This window comes from Poeciliopsis prolifica, unplaced genomic scaffold (genome assembly GCF_027474105.1).
Source record: "Poeciliopsis prolifica strain line A6 unplaced genomic scaffold, Auburn_PproV2 SCAFFOLD024, whole genome shotgun sequence".
Lineage (NCBI taxonomy): Eukaryota > Metazoa > Chordata > Actinopteri > Cyprinodontiformes > Poeciliidae > Poeciliopsis > Poeciliopsis prolifica.
Window position 1 is genome coordinate 2589045 of NW_026562399.1, and position 20210 is coordinate 2609254.

Sequence of the window (20210 nt, forward strand, 5' to 3'; positions counted from 1 at the left end):
ATCACCTTTTCAGGTCCACAGTCTGGATGGCAAACTCTCAGTGACCTGAGTCAAGTTGGTAAACTCTTAAACTAACTCTTTTTTAGGGTCTTTCTGTCTTATACTGCCTTGTTTTTCCATTCCTTGAACCTTTTTTCTTTCCATTTTGCCACCTTAGAACTGCACATTGCATTATATGTATTATATGTTGATTTATTTTGATAGGCAAAGACAGTATACCGCATAACTGTAAAGTGGAGAGAAATTGCTCAAATATTAAGCAAATAAACCCAAATGTGCGGCAGGCATATGCACTCAGCCCCTCTGAGACAAGCTTCACTGACCTTCATCGCCTTGTTCCTTTTACCATTGCAGTGTGTTACATAGGAACTGTGATAATGCACTTCACAAAACCCAACCTCACTTAAACATTAAAATATTTTTATAGAACACCATCCTAAGCTTTTGCACATTTTTATTCCTCTCAGATGGAACAGTGTAACTCATGAGTGAACTCCATCTAAACTGACCGAATTGCTTTCATATCTACTTGAAGTAATTTCAAAATAATTTCATATCCTGGTAGGCGTGCAAGATGCTGGAGATCGGTCCAAAGTTCAGAATAAAAAGTTCTGTTGTACCTTGCACAATTACTTTCAGGGCATGATTGCGCAACATTTTTATTTAAAATCTGAATTACATTTATATTTTTATTTTTAATTTAAAATGAATGACCTAAAGTACAATCTGTGAACTATTTTCATGTAATATAAATTTTTGGGGGTGATTGTTGGAGCCTGGCAACCCGATGTGGACTTTGTAGGTCGCTGAAAACTTCCAAAACAGTCAACTTGTTCTCTTTTGACGTGAGTCAAGTTAAAAGCACCGCTGACTGACAAACAGGGAGACACAATTTGTAAGAAGTTATCATCACATTTCAAGAAAGAGTATGAAGATTTTGAAATTGAGATTTTTCTAAAACAACACAATCTGTTTAATATAAGAAACTGTCTGCTAATGCTCTACCAGTGGAGCTAGTTTATTTAATTTACTTAGTACTTCAGCACTTTTGCTAACTTTGAAAATGTTTATTGTACTTAGCTTCCCCTTAATGAATGTTCCCATTACTTTACTTGGCTATTTTTTGTAAACCTGCAGTTGAATTAAGTTCAACACGTGTGTTGAAGTTTTGGTTTTCAAATGTTAATAAATCTTTAAGTTGTTACACATTCATATTCATGCTCTTATTTTGAAGATGGTAAAGAATGTTTATGCAACAAGGTTTTTTCCACAACTTTATATAAAACAAGAAATGTACAGTTACAAAATAACACCTGGACAATAGAGGATAAGATATAAATATAAATACAAAATCTGAGGGAATTATTGAACATGTAAATGATATCATGTCAAAATTAAATTGTTGTTTTCTTTCCAGGGGAGATAGAGTTTGAATTGATGTTAGCATTTACCACTAGCTTCCACTAAATAACATTCTGTATGAATACTTAATTTTCTTAAATTTATGGGTATGGATTTATTGGAGATATTGTGCTCTAATAGTTCAAACAGCAGTTTTGCAGGCTTCTGGCAGTTTGAAAGAAAAAATATTTTAAATATATACTTTACGGATTTTTGACTCTTTCAAAACGGTTATTTTTCATCCTTTGACAACTTGGCAGTATGGATTTGACAAAACCCTGGGGTAATAAATAAATGGATTGACAAAGTGTGATGAGGCAACCTATTTAAAGACTTTGGAGTCGTTTTGTTTTCCGTGCAGTCTTTTGAAAGCAGCACTTTTTTCAGGCAGACCCGGCAGATTGTGCAGCCTGTTGAGGGATGTTGGGTAACTCATACATCTTGATGTCGAGCAGATTGCACTTAGTGCGGGATGCACCTGGCAAGCCTGACCTCGCTGCCCGAGGCCCCTGTGATTAAAAACGGGCATCCATCCAGAACCCTGCTTTGAGGTGATTAGCGGGTTTTTTTCTGCTGCCTTGGAGGACTTTGTCCTCATTGCCACGTGAACGGAGAGATTGATTTGTTCGGCGAGGTGCCAAGATTCTTCCCAGTATTATGATGTGAAATGATGCTGTTATTGGAGGCCCTGAAGAACAGAAGGATCATGTTGCAAAGTAGACGTGGTGCCAGGGATACGTTAGTGAGACGCTGTTGGTTTAAGTAAGAGATGAAGGAAATTACTTTTATATTTCATACTATTAGGAATTTTTTGCTGCTTCTTCTGTTTATAGAAGCAGTAAAGACCCACATTTTGCATAGTAGCGACCTTCTAATACATATCTGGGTGTTTTTCTTCTCTATATCAAAAGGAGCACGAGGGACAGCGATTCAGATGACGATGACGACGACCGGCGAACGAATCGGGGGTGTGCCCTCCAGTACCAGCGGGCCGTGGTCAAAGTCCTGACCCAGTTCCACACCACTTCCACGGAGGGAACGGATCAAGTCATCACCATGCTGGGACCAGACTGGCAGGTGGACGTCACAGACCTCGTCCAGGACTCCCTGAAGGTGGTCGACCCAAAGATCGCAGAGCTGGTGGACAGGACGATTCTTGTGGGCCTGGAGCTGGGCTCCACTGTGCTGAAGGTGAACCAACTCATACATTAGTGATGAATGCAGCTTTATCGTTAACTAAAACCAATTAAACCGGCAGTAATTTGTTTCACTGCAGGTTTTGCCTGCTCTCAGTGTTAACTTTAAACTATGACTCAGAGCTAGAAGGTGGGACTTAGTGCTGTCAATCACCCTCTGTGTGGCACTGCTTATCTTCCCTTCTCTCTGCTATGCTGCAGCTAGCATAGCCTGTCATAAACTCTCAGGCTAGTTAGTAAAGTCACTGATGGCAACTAAGAGGTTTTGCTATAACTATTTTTTTTTTCTACAAGCAAGTACATGAGCCTGATTGACAGCACTAAGACCATCCTCCTGGCTCTGATTGGTTGTTTTCAGTCAGAAGTTGTGCATCTCTTCAGACTATATTAGTAGCTCTGGGAGGAAGTGGAGAATGAGATCTTTTTGTACAGATTATGTGACTGTCACTGTCACTATGACGTCTCATCAGTCCAAAGAATACTTTCACCAACAGTGTTGGAGATTATCAAGATGTTTTTGGAAAACACGAGACAGAACTTTTTCACTCTTTTGTGTCAGCAGTGGTTCTGGCCTCAGAACCCTCACCTGGAAGCCATCTTTGTCCAGGCTGTTTTTTGTTAGATCACAAACTATGACCTTAACCTATTCAACTGAGGGAGGCTGAGGTTTAGATTTTCTTCTTCTATGATCTTGTATATGAGTCATTAATGTGATCCTGGAGTAATTTTGGTAGGCTGGCCTCTGCTGGGAATGTTCATTATTATTTCATATTTTTTTCCATTTGTGAATAATCGCTCTCTGTGGTTTGCTGGAATCCAACAGCCTTAGAAATGGCTTTGTAGCCCTTTTTCAGTCTAATAACTGTCAATTGCTGGATGTTTATTGGTTCTTGAGGTGGTGTGTTGCTTTTGTTCTCAATTTCTTGCTGTATTTTTTTTTTTATGTTTTTGCCGACTTTATGATTTGAGATGCGTTTTATTTAAGTGATTTCTTGGTTCTTCAGGATTGGTTTTTCTCAGGTTAGTGTGTAGATACTAAAAGTGAACATGTGTCGGGTAAATTGCAACTTAACATGGAAGATACTTAGATTTTCACACCAGGCTAGTTTGGATTCTTTCAACCTTAGTAAATTAAATCAACATTTGAAATTAGCTTTTTTGCACTTATCAATGTTTGATTTTTATATGTCTTTTAATTATCTGAAACATTTAACTAATCATCTTGAAGAGAGGAAATGCTTTTGCACAAGGTTCTGGTGGATTAGAGGGGAAACCTCACAGCACTTTTCTGCATAATGAGGATAAAGTAAAATTCATGCATGCACCTTGATGTGATGCAAGGTAAAGGAAGTGGAAATCTTTAAATGCTTTTTAAGAAAGTCCCAAGAGAAAAGGGCTGCATTAGGTAGATGAGAAACAAAACACTTAAAGACTCTGTCCTCTAATATCACTTAATGCTAGTTGAGCATCTCTGTCTTTGAACATGAATAAAAAGTGGAGATCCTTTGAATATTCTAGTATTATATCATTTAAGTTTGATGATTATTAAAGGGGTGTATTTTGCAAAATCCACATTTTGCATGTTTTTTTTTTACTTCCATTTGTGTCTCTACTGCTTCTAAAAAGAGCCGAAGCACTTAAAGAAACCATGAGTTAATATGCTTTGATCTCTGGAAAATAAGACCGAGGTTTTGTTGTTGGCTTACCATCCAGAAGCCACTGACTGTACTTCTGTTGGTTGTGTTGGAGGCTCCACTTCTGCTTTTCAAACACATAAACAATTGCACATCTGTTTGCAGCCATTTTCAACAACTTATTGGGTTTTAGGGAGACCTAAAATGGTTCATTCTGAAAGGAGTTCAACAAAAATCTCCTTGACCAAGAATGATTTTGTTCAAAGTAATCAATATATAAAAAAACTTTTTTGTGTAAACCATAGACCTACAGTATCCTAACCTGTTCTAGGGAGATTTATAGGTATAAAATTTAAGGATGTGTTAACATCATACTTGAAACAAAAATCAATTCCAGCTTATTTTGTGGTTGTGGCTATCATCTTAATGTTGAAAAGCCTGCATAGTTAGTGATATTTTAGGACAAAGTGGCATAACAATAGATCAAACTGAACATTAGCAAACAGTGTGAAGTGCACAATTCAGAGACTGAGATCCAGACAAAAGTTAGGGAGCAAAAACAATCTTTAATACGTCTGCAGACGGAGAGCAAGAAATATACTGCATTAGGCACAAATTAGGATCCGCTCTGAGGAACCCAGAGCTGCATAGTTACTTTATTCATCTCTCTTTACTACCGAGGCGGAGACTCGATCTTCGAAGACCAACAAAAGAAACAAAGGAACATACGAAACCTTGTATGCTTATTCACTGTAGTGTTTACGGGAGGAGGAAAACTAAACACTCTGTCTCCATGCAGGGAAGGCCACGGGAAAAACAGCGAGTTCCCAAATAACTGTCTGGGGAAGTTCAGCAACCCTGGAAACTTACTTCAGTAGACACATCTTGGTTCATTAGTTTGTACACCGTTTCCAGCTGCACAGAAAACACCTTGACTGTGATTCAAAAAACATTACATTTATATGACACATAAAGGAACATCATTTAATACGAATAAAACCTCTTCACAAGGAACAGTAACATTTAAGTCAAACTGAACAAAGCAAGAGCTCCTTAAATGTTTGTGATAATCTCTCATTATTGAGAGAGTCTCGCACACAAACTTCGTCAGCTGCTGAAGACAGGCGATAAGCTGTGATGGATGGCTGCAACACATACTTTGGGAGGTAATTATAGTATTCATCTCTGTTTTCTCTGCTTTCCTTAGAACCGTTGTTTGATTGCTTGTTTTCTTGTCTTGTTGTGCCATCCTCCCTAATCTCAGCAACTAATTTGGTGACATCGGTGTTGGAACTTAAGCAAGTTATAATAGTATCAGGAAGAAATAAGACATTTTCATCATTTTCTGTTCTGTCTCCCCATCTCATCTGTTTACATTATGAAGCAGAACCCCAGCTCCTGTAAGCACACTCTGCTGCTCCCCTGCATGTCAATGCTCCTGGTTCAGAGGTCCCTATAAAGGAAGCAGCGGAAGTTATTATGCCGAGGCTGTGATTTACTGGTGCTTCAGCGGTCATTTATGGGGACAGAGATAGGTAGCGGTTGGTGAGAGTTTTGATCACCCTGAAAGAAAACGGGTTTTAGCCTGTCGGGGCGGAGAATTGTTGCCTGATGGATGCATTACATCAAAGCAAAATAGGGAGAAAAGATGTGCCACTAATCCATCACTTTAAATGAGCAATAGCTTGTTTATACTATGTTGAAGGGTATATAAATAATTACGCATCAATTGAACAGCTGATGGTAAAAACTGCCTTGCCGACTCAATTTTGACCCAATAAATCGTCCAAATAAGATGTCAAGAAATCATTGCCTGCTTCAAATATCTTTTCAGCTCACAAATGTTCTTCTGTTTTCTTTACCCAATCAGGTTTTACTAAATTAAAATGATGTGAATGTTTCGGTTTTTATTAATTTTTTTTGTCTTAGTTTATGATGCAAACTTTTAAAGACGTCTTACTGTCCTGATGTTTTCTCTCTCTGAGCACATTAAAAAGTGTGTTGGTTCATGAGTAATTAAACCAGGAAATGTATTTAAGTGTGGACATGAACACCAAAAGTAGGCCTGACATAAATGTTGAGAATTTAAAATCTAAGGTATTTTCAATATTTTCTGTGGAAATTAACTCCAAATTATTCATAGAAAATGTGCCTCTTGGCCTGTTTATTTTCTGAAGAGTATATGTAAAATACTGTAAAGAAAATTTGTCTTGGGAATCTCAAATATCCAGATGGAATGCTACTTGACACACTCTTGGCTAGCATATGGAAAGCAGCCAATCCAGAAGTGCTGTTTATTTTCCTTTCTGCTGATTGGCTGTACCCCTTAGAGTGGAGATATGGAAAATTGTAGTTATCTTTTGTGGTAGTGCTAAGACATCATGTTTAAACTATTAAAATTGTAAACACCAGGATTCTCACGTATTAGCGGATGTTAACTATTTGGTGACGGTCCACTGTTTACACAGCCAGTTAAATGAGTTGATGAGGTGGAGCTCAGGCTAAGATAAAGATAACAAATCAAATAGCAAAGCAGATCAAGAAAAAGTGGCAGAATCTTTGCATCAGTGGTGAGCAGAAAATTCCACGAAACAGAGAGACGTGGTGGGAGACGGAAACTTAATCTGACTGAGAACTATGAGGCCAGATTTGAGCAGAATTCACTGCTGGTCCTCAAATCACAGATTATTCCTTTATATCTGCAAACATATCTCATCCACAGACAGACAGCAGAATAGAAATAAACTCATCTGCACGATTCATTCAGCTCTTGATGTACAAAGTTTAAAGTTTGTGCTTCAGCATTTTTGTTTAAGCTGATCCCCAATGTGATAGTGCTCTGTCAGCAGCAGTAGGAAGAAGTAAAGTGTTGAAATATTTAAGTTTTACCATTTGCCTCTCATATAACTGCAGCTAAAATATATATGCAAGCCTCTTCCTAAGTGGTTGTAAATATGCTAATTCTTATTTGCTGGCTGTCCTCCTTCGTCTTCCTCCAACTATAAACCTTGACGTCTTCTATAAATTTGAAAGAGTCCCAAAAAGGCCGTTGTATCTAGGAGACTTTGCTGCAAAGCTCTACAGCTGTGCAGGGAACTCTCTTACCATGCAGGTGGTCTGCAGTGGCTTATTTTGCAGTTGGACCATCTGCTTACTTTGCATTTGTGAGAAGCAGTACAACAGCAGGGAAGTTCAAAACATGCTAGAAGTTTGTCATTTTTTTCTTGCGTTTCAAGTAGATGAATTTGTATTTCAAGAGTGCATCCACTGAAAGCGAAGCACTTTGTTATGTGAGACGCACATTAAGAGGCACAAAGCATCTTTGTGCTCGTCATTGTTAATTACCTTGATGGAAAGCGCAATAAAAGGCCCGTCATTTCTTCAGGTTGAAGGCCAGAGCTTCCAGCAGACATGCTGTACTCAGGTAACATTAATCTGCCATTTAAGTCCACATTAAAAAACAGGACAAGTTTCACATTAACACACCTGTTGTGTCTTAAATTGCATGTTCTTTTGGGACTTCATGTAAATCATTGTGAGATCATTTTTGAAAATGATCTCACAGCAGCTCGTGTTGTTTCATAATACTTAAGCTCTGCCTAGAAATTATAGATTTATGCAAGTAAAAAATTCAAATTATGATTCCTTTTCTCATTTTACTTGAAGCATTTTGTGTTTTCATGCACATCCCAATATGTTGATATATTTTTTGTAATGTCAAGGACAAAGTTTCAGCAGATTTACAATCTCTGTTAAAAATTAATATAAGGCCACAAAACTATCAAAATATGGTCAAAAATATTGTTTTCAACGTACGTTTTCCTAGTTGCATAAATATGCAAAATCCATTTGTAAAGTTACACAGTCAATATTAACAGCAATAATTATATCATTTAGCTTTTCATGGGAGAAAAAATAGGGGTTCATTTTTCGAAGTCATATTTTCATGTTTCATGTTATTTAAGTATTTATAAATATTTAATTGGTTAATTAAATGTGTAGCTGAGAGAGAAATATTTAGCTTACGAACTAGATATCTAGGGAGGTTCCTGCTCAGCCTTCCTCTGTTAGAATGGAAGTGTAACGTTGTTGGTCCATTGCTGTGAAAAATCTTGGCAATGTAGAGACTTAGGATAGTTAGCAGCAGCTGAAGGAGTCTGTGATGAAGGGATTTTTTTTCTGACGAAGAATAAATCGCAAACCCTTCCTTTTTAAATTCGTCCTACTAACTTGGGTTCTGAAGATTTATTTTAACCTGATAAAATAAATGGGATTTTATTAAGCTATAATTTGTTTCGAGACACCAATGAAACCTGCAGTGTCAAATTCAGAATTTTGCAAAGACAAAAAAAAAAATGTATGTTTTTGTCTTTTATTTGCGTTTCACAAAGAGCACATAGTATATTCCTCTTGAAACAAGTTTTTCTTCTAAAATAAATGAGAATTTGACTTAAGATTCATGGAAAATATTGTTTTTGTTTATTTATATTCAGAGTACAGTCTCATTTCCAGCAGGCAGAAGCTGTCTGAATGCTCTTTATAAACTCAGATGAAATCAAATCTTCATCCTGGTAGTCCCAGGAGGAAGCAGGGTGGGGAAAAAAAGACTTTGACTCACAGAAATATAAAGTACTTTCAGGATGGGTTCATATGTCAAATTCTGTTTGATAAGATTTCCCACCAGTTTCCCAATCAGACGTTAGACTTTGTTTTGCAACATGTGGGGAAAATCCGGTCTCTCAATTAGTCTGAAGGGCATTACTGCAGCTCCACTCTGACTACCGGAAACTTTTGTACCAAGTCTCAACAAACACAACTCCAACTTTAAAGCTGCAAGATTTACATTTGGTCTAATTAACTTTCCTAAAACTCACAAGTTTGAATTTTCTCAAGAGCCAAAAGGCTACAGCAGAATAATGATCCCTCCTGGTCTGCTCACAGTTTCACTTTGAGTTGGTTAAAGGTGCATATGTAACATTGGTTAAAAAAAAAAGGACTTTTTTACATATTTGTTAAAAACTGTCTCCATTTTGTGACAGTATGTTATGAGACTAATAATATGTGAAAAGATGGATATCCTTCACCCAGCTTCCTGAGCTACTATTGCTGCCTGAAGATGAAAATAGCCAATCATAGCCAGGAGGAGGGTCTTAGTGCTGTCAATCAACATTATGATTAACGTGCAAATGGTGGAGAAACAACTTTCTGTTACAGGACAACTGTTTATCTGCAGTCATTGGTGGCTATGCTAACTAGCTTAAGCAATCTTGACAGGGTGTGCTGGCTGTGATTAACAACCCTAAGACCCTCCTCCTGGCTCTGATTGGTTGGTTCTACATAGACCTAGGAGAAGCCAGTGGAGTTTGATTTTTTTTTTTTTGATTTAAATTTTTTATTTTTTTAATTTTTTTTTTAGATTATTAATCTATCACAACAGTGACAGTTTCAACAAGTATAAAAAAAAAACAACTTTTTTTCTGCAGCTTTAAAAGGTGACCCATCTCCACAGTTAACAGCAGGAACATGTTAAGTCAGCGTGCATGAATGAACTTTCAGCAGATGTTCTGTAGCAACTTGAAGGACAACTTACAGGAAGCGGTGTTGGAGGAAAGAAACGCAGAGGTGCATGAGAACAAGGTGACATAGTTTGACGCTGTATGTGCGGGCGCTCAACCAGCAGAGAGTCTCAGCTGGTCGCCGTCAATCTGCTGTTTGGGCTCATCATCGATCTTCAGTTTTGCTTCAGCATCAGTGAGATTTTGCATGGGTTGAGATTCGCAAAGTGACAGACGAGCTTTTTGTTTCTGGAGCTTCACTGACAAACCAAACGAGGAACTGGAGCAGAAGAAGCCAATGGACATAAACTCAGAACAACATGAAGACAGAAAGGAATGCTAATAACATAGTTATTCAGCAACCTTAAATCAATATTTTTCATGTAGTGAATCTTCAGATGAGAATCTGTTTGTTTTAAGGTAAATGTTCAAATGGTGGTTGTCAAGACTTTTTCACTCACATTAGTGGTGTTCAAAGCTGTCGACTTCAAATTTTTGTTGGTCACAAAATTAATCAAGAATATAGATATGAATTTATTTATTATTTATGTGTAATCGAACTCTAATGCGGACATAAAAGCAAACTCCAGTCTGTCTAAAACCCTCAGCCTCTGTTTAGTTGACATGAACTCTGGTCCGGTCTGAATGCATATGAACACCCAGCGGACAGAAGACCGCTCCAAAAGCGGGACGAGAACTACAACGCAAGGCATTCTGGATAAATACAACCATAACTAATGCATGTGTCCAGGGCTGACGGGAGAATTGGTTCACTGTCTTTGGCCAAAGACAAAAGAAAAATCCTACAACCGCTGAAATCTGACAGCACTCCATTTTGGCTGACATTCTGTGAAGAGCTCATGTCTTCTTCAGAGATTTTTGTGTCGTTTCCTGTTGTTCTTGTTGCAGCGCCCCAAAGGTCAGCGAGTCGGCCTTCGGTTTGTTTGAGACAGCACAGTGTGGAAACACACCAGCTGAAAATATGACAAATGATGCAATTTTGGTTGCTAATCAAAAAAAGTCTACCAGAACTTCAGGTGTGAAAAAATCTTTAGTTTTTATTGATTTTAGTCACAACAGGAGTAGATTATATGCACCAATCCTTAATGCTGTCTCACTTGTTTCTTGTACAAAGCCAAACACACTGATACAATTCTTCTAAATAAGAATATAATATGACCACATCATTTTACATGTGTTCAATTTGGAGTCATGATTGAGCTTTTTATCTTATTTATGCCGACGTCGTTCCAATCAAAAGTGCTTCCTCCCCAGAACGCACCCCATCCCGAAACAATCTGTTTTTTTTGTTGTTTTTTTGTTTCGTGCAGACGCTGTGGGAAACATGGGAAATCAGTAACTGTGGTAAAAGAAAATGAGGCAATCTGAAAGAAAATGAAGACCAAATTGCTTGCACTTCATCGGCACGCGCTCCTCGGAATACATCACAAACAAATTGTTAACAGTCAGGGAGAGAGTCCCTCTCCTGGGTTTTCATTTTTAATGTTTCAAATGCTCGTTTTAAGTCTAATTTCCGACTCAACGGAGCAGCTTTCATTGCGGCGTAATATTTTAAAATCAGAAAACTGCATCAGTGCCAGGAGAGTAAATAATAAATTTCGGCAAACTCTTCGCCTTTTTTTTTTTTTTTTTTTTTTTTATGTTTTTATTTTATTCGCTTGTCTGAACAATTAGCTTGAAACTTTGGACATTAACTATTAGTAAACCTTTTCTACATTCACTCTTGGGTGTTTCACTGATCTGCAGCATCTCAGCCTCATTTTTATACCAATTATTAATAGATTTAAAGCTGACAGCCTGAATTTATTTGAATACTAAAGCTGTCCCGAATTTTCTCCAGCTTCAAACAATTAAAGTCCTATTTTAAACTCAAACTCTTAGATCATGTTGACTAAACTGTTTATAGAAAAACATTTTATGTCCCTTTCACATAAAGATTTGCAAATGAGCTCATTTCCTGTGGGTGGGGATAAAACTTTAGAGTTTTAACAAGACAAATATATTTATTTAGTATGTTGTAAAAACCAACGTGTGGAGATGTGATAATTACGTGATGAAAGGCAGCTCTGTGAAAAGTTGAATTCAGGGCATAGTTATTAGATGATGTTGGATTTAACATCAAACAGGAGTTAATGAACAAAGTCTTAACTTACATTCTTACATAAGTGGGCTCCAACTTACCATTTAATAATTAAACAATCAATGGACTTTTGGAGCCAAATGATTTAATAGTCAGATTTAAGAGAAATTTAAAGTATATTGGTGTTGAACAGTATAGTAAAAAAAAAGTCAAAGTGAACTCAGATGGAACCAAACCTAATAAATGAGAGAAAGCTGAGTAACAAAAATCACGTCTGAATGTGGGTGAGCTTTCACAGGAAAACAGGTCTAGCAAACAACTTCCAGCTGAACAGGAAATGGTCCTGATGCTCACCGAGTTGTTACAGCGTAATGTCAAAAAGCAGTCATGACAGCCCCCTGAGCGCCTTTTGGCATTTGGGAGAAACTTCTGACAGAAATCCAGCGAAAATAATCAAAAACAACTGGTGAAGTCAATAGGAACAATATGAGGAGGTAATAAAAGAGGTAGAAATTTGATGGAGAGTGAGGAACTCTTTAATGGGTAATACATCACCTTCCTGGACTCACACTGTTTCCCTGTAATAGGTCTGAGAGAAAAGCAACTAGAAAAGATGGCCTTGATAAAGTTTCAAATGTTGAAACGTGAAACATTTCTAGGTGAAAAACAATGTTTGAGTCTTTTTGGGGTGGATTTTGTTAAAGACAATCTCAGAGGGAAGTTTAAGGTGTAAATTTGGTTGGTTTTGTTTGAATACTGCAAAACACTAAATCTTGCCAAGTATTTTGTCTACATTCTAGTGCAAATATTTCAAGACACTTGAAATAAAGCAAAACTGATTTATAAATAACTTTGCTTTCTTTAGATCAATAATTCCTGAATATTAATTTCAAAAGTTCTAGTTATAATTGAAACCATCTCCCACTGCAACAAGATATTTTTCCCATATTTTAACTTAAAATGTCTATTTCACTCATGGCAGACTAACTCGGACTCTTTCGTCAATATAAAGGCAGAATTGACATAAAACTGCCTCTTATATCTTGGTGAACAGTTACTTGTTAGTTATATGTGTCTAATTTCATGGGTAATGAGATATTTGCACTAAACACTAAATTAAAAATACTTTAAGTTTTTGTGTGTTTGCAGTGAATAAAAACTGAGAAATAAAACAACATGCTTCAGGTTGAATCATAACCTGGCGGAAGATCACTTTCTGTGATTAAATTTCTCTGTTATGTAATCGATGCACAATGTTGCGTCTCTTTTCAATTTGTTTTGACATTTGGACATAGTTCCCAGTATTGATTTTTTTCATATATTTTTTTTACAGTGTTAGATTTTCTTTTTAGTCGCTTTAATTGGCTCTTGAAAGCATCGGCTGCGGCTGAACAGAATGTGAAGCAGCAGAAAATCAATTGCAGGCAAATATTTTTTTTTTATTTTGCAGTCATGCTCCATCTGACCTCGCTTGGATCACATGTTTTCACACACAAACTGACAATCTGTTTGCTCTGGAGAAATCCCTCGTGTCTCTGTCCCTATTAGCAAATAGACTTCGGAGCTTCACTTTATTTAGTTGGGTTAAACCAAATTTGTCCCCAGAAACAGAAATGGGAAGTTTTAAAATCAGGAGTTATGAAACGAACTCCCTGCAGAGCGTGATCCATCATCCAGCTGAGTTTTCCTCCAGATAGACTTTAAGAGTTTATTTTATTCATCCATTTACCATCATGCCTGGGGGTTTTGTGGTCTCACGATCTCGTGCATGTATGGGTTTGTGTGCGAGACCATGTCTGGAACTCCCTTTTTTCTGGCACGTTAATCCATCACAACGATACGCCGATGGAGGTGGACCTGGGCGGGAGAATTTCATACCCTCTAGGAACGTCTAACTATATAAATTTCCACTGATATATTAAAATCTTCATGTGTCCTGTGGTATTATTGATGCAGATAGTAACTGCGGTAGATACAACACCATATTACTGCAGCGTAGATGGTTTCCGAATAAAGAGTAGAAGACATGAAAAAATATATATATTTATGTATGAAAGGAAGATGGGCGAAGCAAGAAGACTAAAGGTCATGGAGTTTCATTATTCGGGGTCAACCATCCGAAACCACAAAGGCGTGGGGGCAGGAGGCGAATTGTACACTGTAAAACGTCAACATCTCACCAAGATTTTTTTGTCTAGTTTCAAGTTCAAAATGTTAGTACAATGTAATAAGACAAGTAACGTTTTAGCAAGATATAGGCGCTTGTTCCACTGGCAGATTATTTCACTCAAAGCAGGACATTTCCCCATGTTATCAGTGTAATAATCTGCCAGTGGAAATAGTACCTTTTTAAACAGTATTAATTAAATATTTACTTAAAAACAAGCTAATATAGCTTGCTAAAATGTTCCTTGTGAGTTAGTTTTGTCTTATTTAAAGTGTACAACAACATTTGCAGTTGGAAGAAGACAAAAATATTTGGCAAGATTTTGTTTGTTTTTTTTATTTAAAGCTAGTTACAAGAGAGAAAGGGACTGTCACAGTTAGACCTGCTGTGCTGTACGATTTGGAGGTGATGGTGCTGCTGAATAATACAGGCGAGGCTAATGATGTTCAGATTAGGAGCAACCCAAATGAAGAGGAAGAGAAGTGAGATCAGATTGGACATTTTGAGACAAATTTAAAGGGACAATGCTGAGGCGTTTTTAGCATGCTGCAAAAGCTCAAACTCTTACAAAGTTTTATAGTTTCTAGTGCAGAAGTTCCCAAATGTTCCTAAATGTTCCCAAATGTTCCCTAATTACCACTAGCTTCTGACTGGAGACCCCCTTTAGAAGCCCACAGACAGTGCAATACAATACAAAGAAATACTGACTTTTAGAAGGTTTCTCACATTTAGTCACTATTCAATAATTATTACATCCGTTTGGCATAAATGCTGGGACGTACACTGCAAAAATACAAAATCTTAAAAAGTGTTTTTGTCTAATTTATAGTGGAAACATTTTAATAAACCCAAAATGAGATCAAACTAAGTTACAAGTAACTTTTCAGCAGGATGGAGAAGTTTCTTAAAAATCAATAATTCCTTAATAATGATGTAAAAGTGCTACTTGAACTGGCAGGTTATTTAATTTATAACATGGGAAAATATGTTTTAATATAAATAATCTGCCAGTGCAAATAGCACTTTTTCATCAATATGAAGGAATTATTGACTTAAACAAACTCCTATACCTCAGAGAAGAGTTACTTATGAGCTAGTTTTGTCTTATTTTAAATGTACTCACAGTATATTTTTTAATGTAAAATCAGCTGCAGCAGTAAAACCTGGCTGAGGAAATGTTGCAAAAAGATCAATCTGGGAAAAACATCAATTTAAATGGACGAGCACAGTTTTGAATCTGGATGTAGTTTGAAATGCCAAGGTTAAGAGCCGTTTAATGCATGAAAGCAGAAAGCTGAGGTAATGGTGGCTGAAGCCAGAAGGTGATGGCGAGACGGCGAGGGCCTGCTGCAGGAGCAGGGAGGCCGGGGAGCGGGCCAGGTAGAGGTTAGGAGGCGACGAGCTTGAAAACCATAACCTTGGCACCAGAGATGACTGAGCAGAGTGGGAGAAAAGCTCTCCTTCTTGCAGGTGGAGGCAGAGAGGGAGAGTTGAGGAAAAACAGAGCTGCGTTCAGAAAATGCACAAATAGAACATGCCTCTCTGTGTTCCGCCTCTCCAGACATCGAACAGATGCTTCAGAGCTGTCAGATAAATAAGATGTGGTGCACAGCTGGAACATCTGTCCATTGTCTACTGAGCTATTTTAGCATTCTAGCTAGATGTGCACAAACTCAGATCCAGAGCATGTTTCCATTTTGGCAGCTTTTATTCATGTAATAAGTTAGAATAATAGTCCTGATGACAGCAGATAAAGAGTATATTTATCTTTGCTAATTAAGCAGTGAGTACATGTGGATGATTGGCAGTGCTAGGTCCCTCCTCCTGGCTCTGATTGGTTGTTGTTGGTGGAGATTTCTGCATTTCTTCAAATAGCAACAGCAGCACAGGGAGGAGGTGAAGGAGATTCATCTTTTCACAGATTATCTGTCTCATAACAAAGTCTAGCAGCAGAAAATGCTGTTTTTCTAAAAGTCTCATACTGCAGTTTTAAAGCTATATTGTTGTTTTAAACATGTTTTTAATTGACCTGTTTAATTTTAAATTCAAGGGAGAAAAACCAGGCAGGTTTAATTTCACTTTACAAACAATTCTGTTCTTTGTTTTGAACGTGGCCCTCTCTCCCAGATTCCAGTAGTGGAGAGGAAGACGAGCCCCAAATCGTGTTCTGATTAAGGCTCCATACAATCTTGGGCCGACCCAGAATCTGGGGAAGAATGAAAACATTGACCCTCTGATGGGTTCTCTCAGGTGCCCCATCTTCACCACTTTGCTTCCATCAGATGGGATATTTGCTCGTCATATTGGCTGTAAATCAAACGAGGTTCCGGTGTGTTTTCAATGACCGCCGGTTGCTTCAAGGCTTCAGCCGGCGGTGATTTTGGAAGCTTGTCAGACACCGAACGCTCGGCTGCCGCCACAGCTGCAGCTTTCACACGCTCTCCGATTCTAGAGTTATAAAACGCTCCAGATGAAGCTGGAATTGATTTCCCCGTATGACTTTAAGAGCGAGGCCGCTGCTCGGCTGAATGGCTCTTCTCTGCGATAGCTGTCCCTCATGACCTCGGCCTGCAACGGCCAAGTGAAATGGTGATATTTTATAAGTGGCCAAAGGGGCTTTGTGCAGACGCCTATCAAAGGGCTGAGATTATCCATGACACTCAGATGTGTGGGTGTGTGTGTGTGTGTGTTTGTTTTTTTTTCATCTAGTCGTCACTGTGAGACATGCGTTTACAGCTTCACGTTGTTATTTGCTGTCTGGTAGCAGCAGATGGTGATGGACTCCGTCTCAAGTGGGGCTTTTTTATCGTTTGGTTGTTTTATTTTTTCATCTTCCCACTTTGATAGACTGAGAGGCATTGACACATAGATTCAAGACACGCTGCAACAAACAGCAGCGCACAGCACTTTAATCTAAAATTGGCTTGTCATGGGCTTTATGAGTTTCACAAAGACAATAAAGCTGTTGTCTATTCTGGACTAAAGCGACATTCGCCAGACCCTCCTCCCCCTCCTGTCATGCGGAGACGCAATAAATAAAAGCTCTTCATCTTTTCTTCTCCGCAGGTGGAGTCTCCGCTGGCAGTGGACGCGGTGCTGGGCGAGGCGTCGTTCTCTGTCACAGATGACAAGGTTTCCATCACGGAGCTGCGGGTTCACTCCGTGTCGGGCCTGACCCTGTCCCTGCAGCCCAGCCCCGGCAACAGCCACACCATGGTGGCCAAGGCGTCCGGTGTCCAGACGCTCACCGCCCTGAAACAGGTAACAGCAGCAATGATCGGCCTGAGGGGAACAGGCAACTGTTTAGACGGGGGAAATAAAAAAAGCTACCTGAACGAATCTGATTCAGTATGAAAAAGTTAACAGCAGGGATTGTGTGTGGGTGTGTGTGTGTTTGCATGTGTGTGTGTGCGTGTGCTTGTTTATGTTACCTGTTAAGGACCCTGTTTGATATATTCACTCACTTTCTAAGGAGACAAAAGTTCATAAATTCTGCTTTAGTATTACTTCTGTTTTAGCAAATAAATAATTTTGACCATAACAGCTCAGCTTAAATTTTGTTATATTATTTCCATGTTCATACAAACATCTGCTTTTTAGCAGAAAGTTATTGTTCGCACAAATTTTATGTTTGCCATAACTTCTGTTTTAGCATAAACTTCCATTTTAACATGGGTTTCATTGGCTTTTGTATTTTGTTGACCTTCCTGGGCCACCGTACCAACATGAAGCAAGAGCGAAAGACGAGCCAACATTAAAAACTTTTGAACTGTTTTCTGTCACTGCTGGTGTTTCTATGCAGAGAGAACAACATCTGTTGGGAAGAGCGGCCTACTTCAATCTGTCCTGTGGTCCAATTCCTGCTCACAAGACAGATGGAGGGAAATAGTATTAACATAAAAAACAACAACAATTCAGATTCAAACATTCCACATTTGCTGCAGTGTAATGACATTAGCTTTCTATAGAAAAAGAAACCCAGTCACTTCTTGTCCACGAACAAAAGTTAGCCTTTTCTCTAACTAGTTCTGGTCACACTCCGTCTATCTGGAGTTGTTTGGCTATGCAGGGAATGTCTTGGTGAAAAGAAAACTGGGACGGCTGCATTGCTGCAGGCAGACCTTGGTCAGTGAGAGGTTTTTGGAGAGTTGAATGCATGTTTTCTCCCTGGACATCTGGAGTTGGCCTTTTTCCCAGTGACAGAGATGCTGCAGGTGCTGCTCATCTGGACAGTGCACAAACACCCAATCTTCCCAAGATTTATTTATTCTTTTGTCCAGTTTCTAGTGCAAACATCTTAGAACACTTGAAATTAGACAAAACTAATCTGCCTGTAAGTTTTCAGGAAGATTGTAGGATCTTGTTTTAAGCCAATAATTCCTTAATATTTATTTTTGAAAGTATTAGCTCCCCTGGCACATTATTTTGCTTATAACAATACATTTTTCACATGTTATAAATGAGTCAATACTTTTTCATCAATATTAAGAGATTATTTAGTTAAAACAAACTTCTATATCTTGTTTTAAGCAAACAATATATTATCAGTCTAGTCAGTTCAATCTTATTTCAAGTGTACTAAGATATTTTATCAATAAACTTTGCACAAATATTCACATTTGTTGGTTTTGCAGTGCAACTCAATCCCATAAGCATCACCACCACATCATGCTGATGTCCAGAATGCTTGGTCATTTTTATCAGCGTACAAATGAAAGATGAGATTTAGTTTCTGCTTATTTAAGTAATTTATTCCGATTCCTGTATTTACTGTCCACAAACTTGAGTAAAATTATATTTAAGAAAATGCAAATGAACTAACTGGTCACTAATAAAATACAGAATCTTTCAGGACCAAAACCTCAGACGTTTTTATAATGATTCCTTGTTTATTTCAACTATGCGGTGAAATAAATTTGTTCCAAAGGTTGTCAACAAGCACGCAGCAGTTCCTCCTTTAAGCAGAGAAGTGCTGAACGTGCTGTCAGTGTTCGGCAGCAGTCAGGGAGGATGCCAGATAAAAGCTGAGCTAATAAGTTTCCACTCTGTTCCTTTACAACAAACTCAATACCACTGAACCTGGAGCAAAAACACTCCTGAAATATGTCTAAATGTATTCCACAAGATGGATTTTGCTCTTCAAATTAACAGCAACAATATGTAGATTTTGTTTCATTTGTTTGTGCAAAGCAAAAGGCACAGGATCTGTGGGAAGGATTAATTGGGATCCTCGCTTCACCCAGAATAGAATGTGAACATGTGTTCGCCCTCCTCCAACGTTGCTAAAAATGCAGCAACGTCCACACAGAGCATGAGTGAAGGAGAAGCAGGCATTAAATCCCAATTTTTCCTGCTTTCCGCTTCTTGGCAACCTTGAAATTTAATTATTGTAATGTATTGTCCTAAGTGCTCTCCAAGGCCAGGCCGTAAAAGGCAGCCAATTCCTCCGGCGGCACATCTCTCGCCAGGCTACTGGCTGAAGTTATTTCAAGCCATTTGACTTTGTTTCAATGGAAAACTTTCTAAATGTCCACTATTACTGTAGAAATGAATGAAACACATAAATCCTGATAGACGTTGACAGAAAAAGCTGCCTTTGCATTTTTCCCCATCGTAAACCAAGTGCAACTTATCCCCAAATCAACTATTTTCTGCTGATAAACTGTCTAAACAGGTTATGTAGAGTTCTGTGCAAATTATGACATTTTTGATGGAATTTGTTTAGTTATGCAGTATATTGCCTAAAATGATCTCAGTGCTGCCCTCCTTTGGTTGAACGTTGGTTACTGCAGGTGAATTATCCTGTTTGTTATCACGGCCCAGCTTGGTTAGTGTTTTTGTCTGAGTGAGATATAAAATAATCTCTCAGACAGTCGCTAGACTAATCCCCTCTGCTCATCCTCACCCTTGACCACGCCCCCTGTTTCTCTTGACTTCACCCACTTTGAAATTTTTCTAATGTTGTCAGGATGGGTTATGCTTCCACAGGTGGATAAATTACACTTGAAATAACAGAATCCAAGTCATTTAGTCACAATTTAAGATGGTGCAAATGTTTGCTCAACTCATGCATATTTTAGAATGCAAGCTGTTCCATTTAAGCATGTAATAAGAGTGAAATTTAATCAAATGAGCTCATTGAAATGATGACATTAT

At 38.2% G+C, this 20210-nt stretch overlaps 1 protein-coding gene across 2 annotated transcripts in view; it reads left to right on the forward strand.

Annotated features, from left to right (window-relative positions):
- Nucleotides 1-20210, forward strand: part of tmem132e (transmembrane protein 132E) — a 422525-nt gene that overhangs the window by 394741 nt on the left and 7574 nt on the right. For both annotated transcript variants that reach the window (XM_055046587.1, XM_055046586.1), the window contains exons 7-8: nucleotides 2313-2592; nucleotides 17121-17315. In XM_055046587.1, the coding sequence (XP_054902562.1) occupies nucleotides 2313-2592; nucleotides 17121-17315 (475 nt within the window). The remainder of the gene's footprint in view (nucleotides 1-2312; nucleotides 2593-17120; nucleotides 17316-20210) is intronic.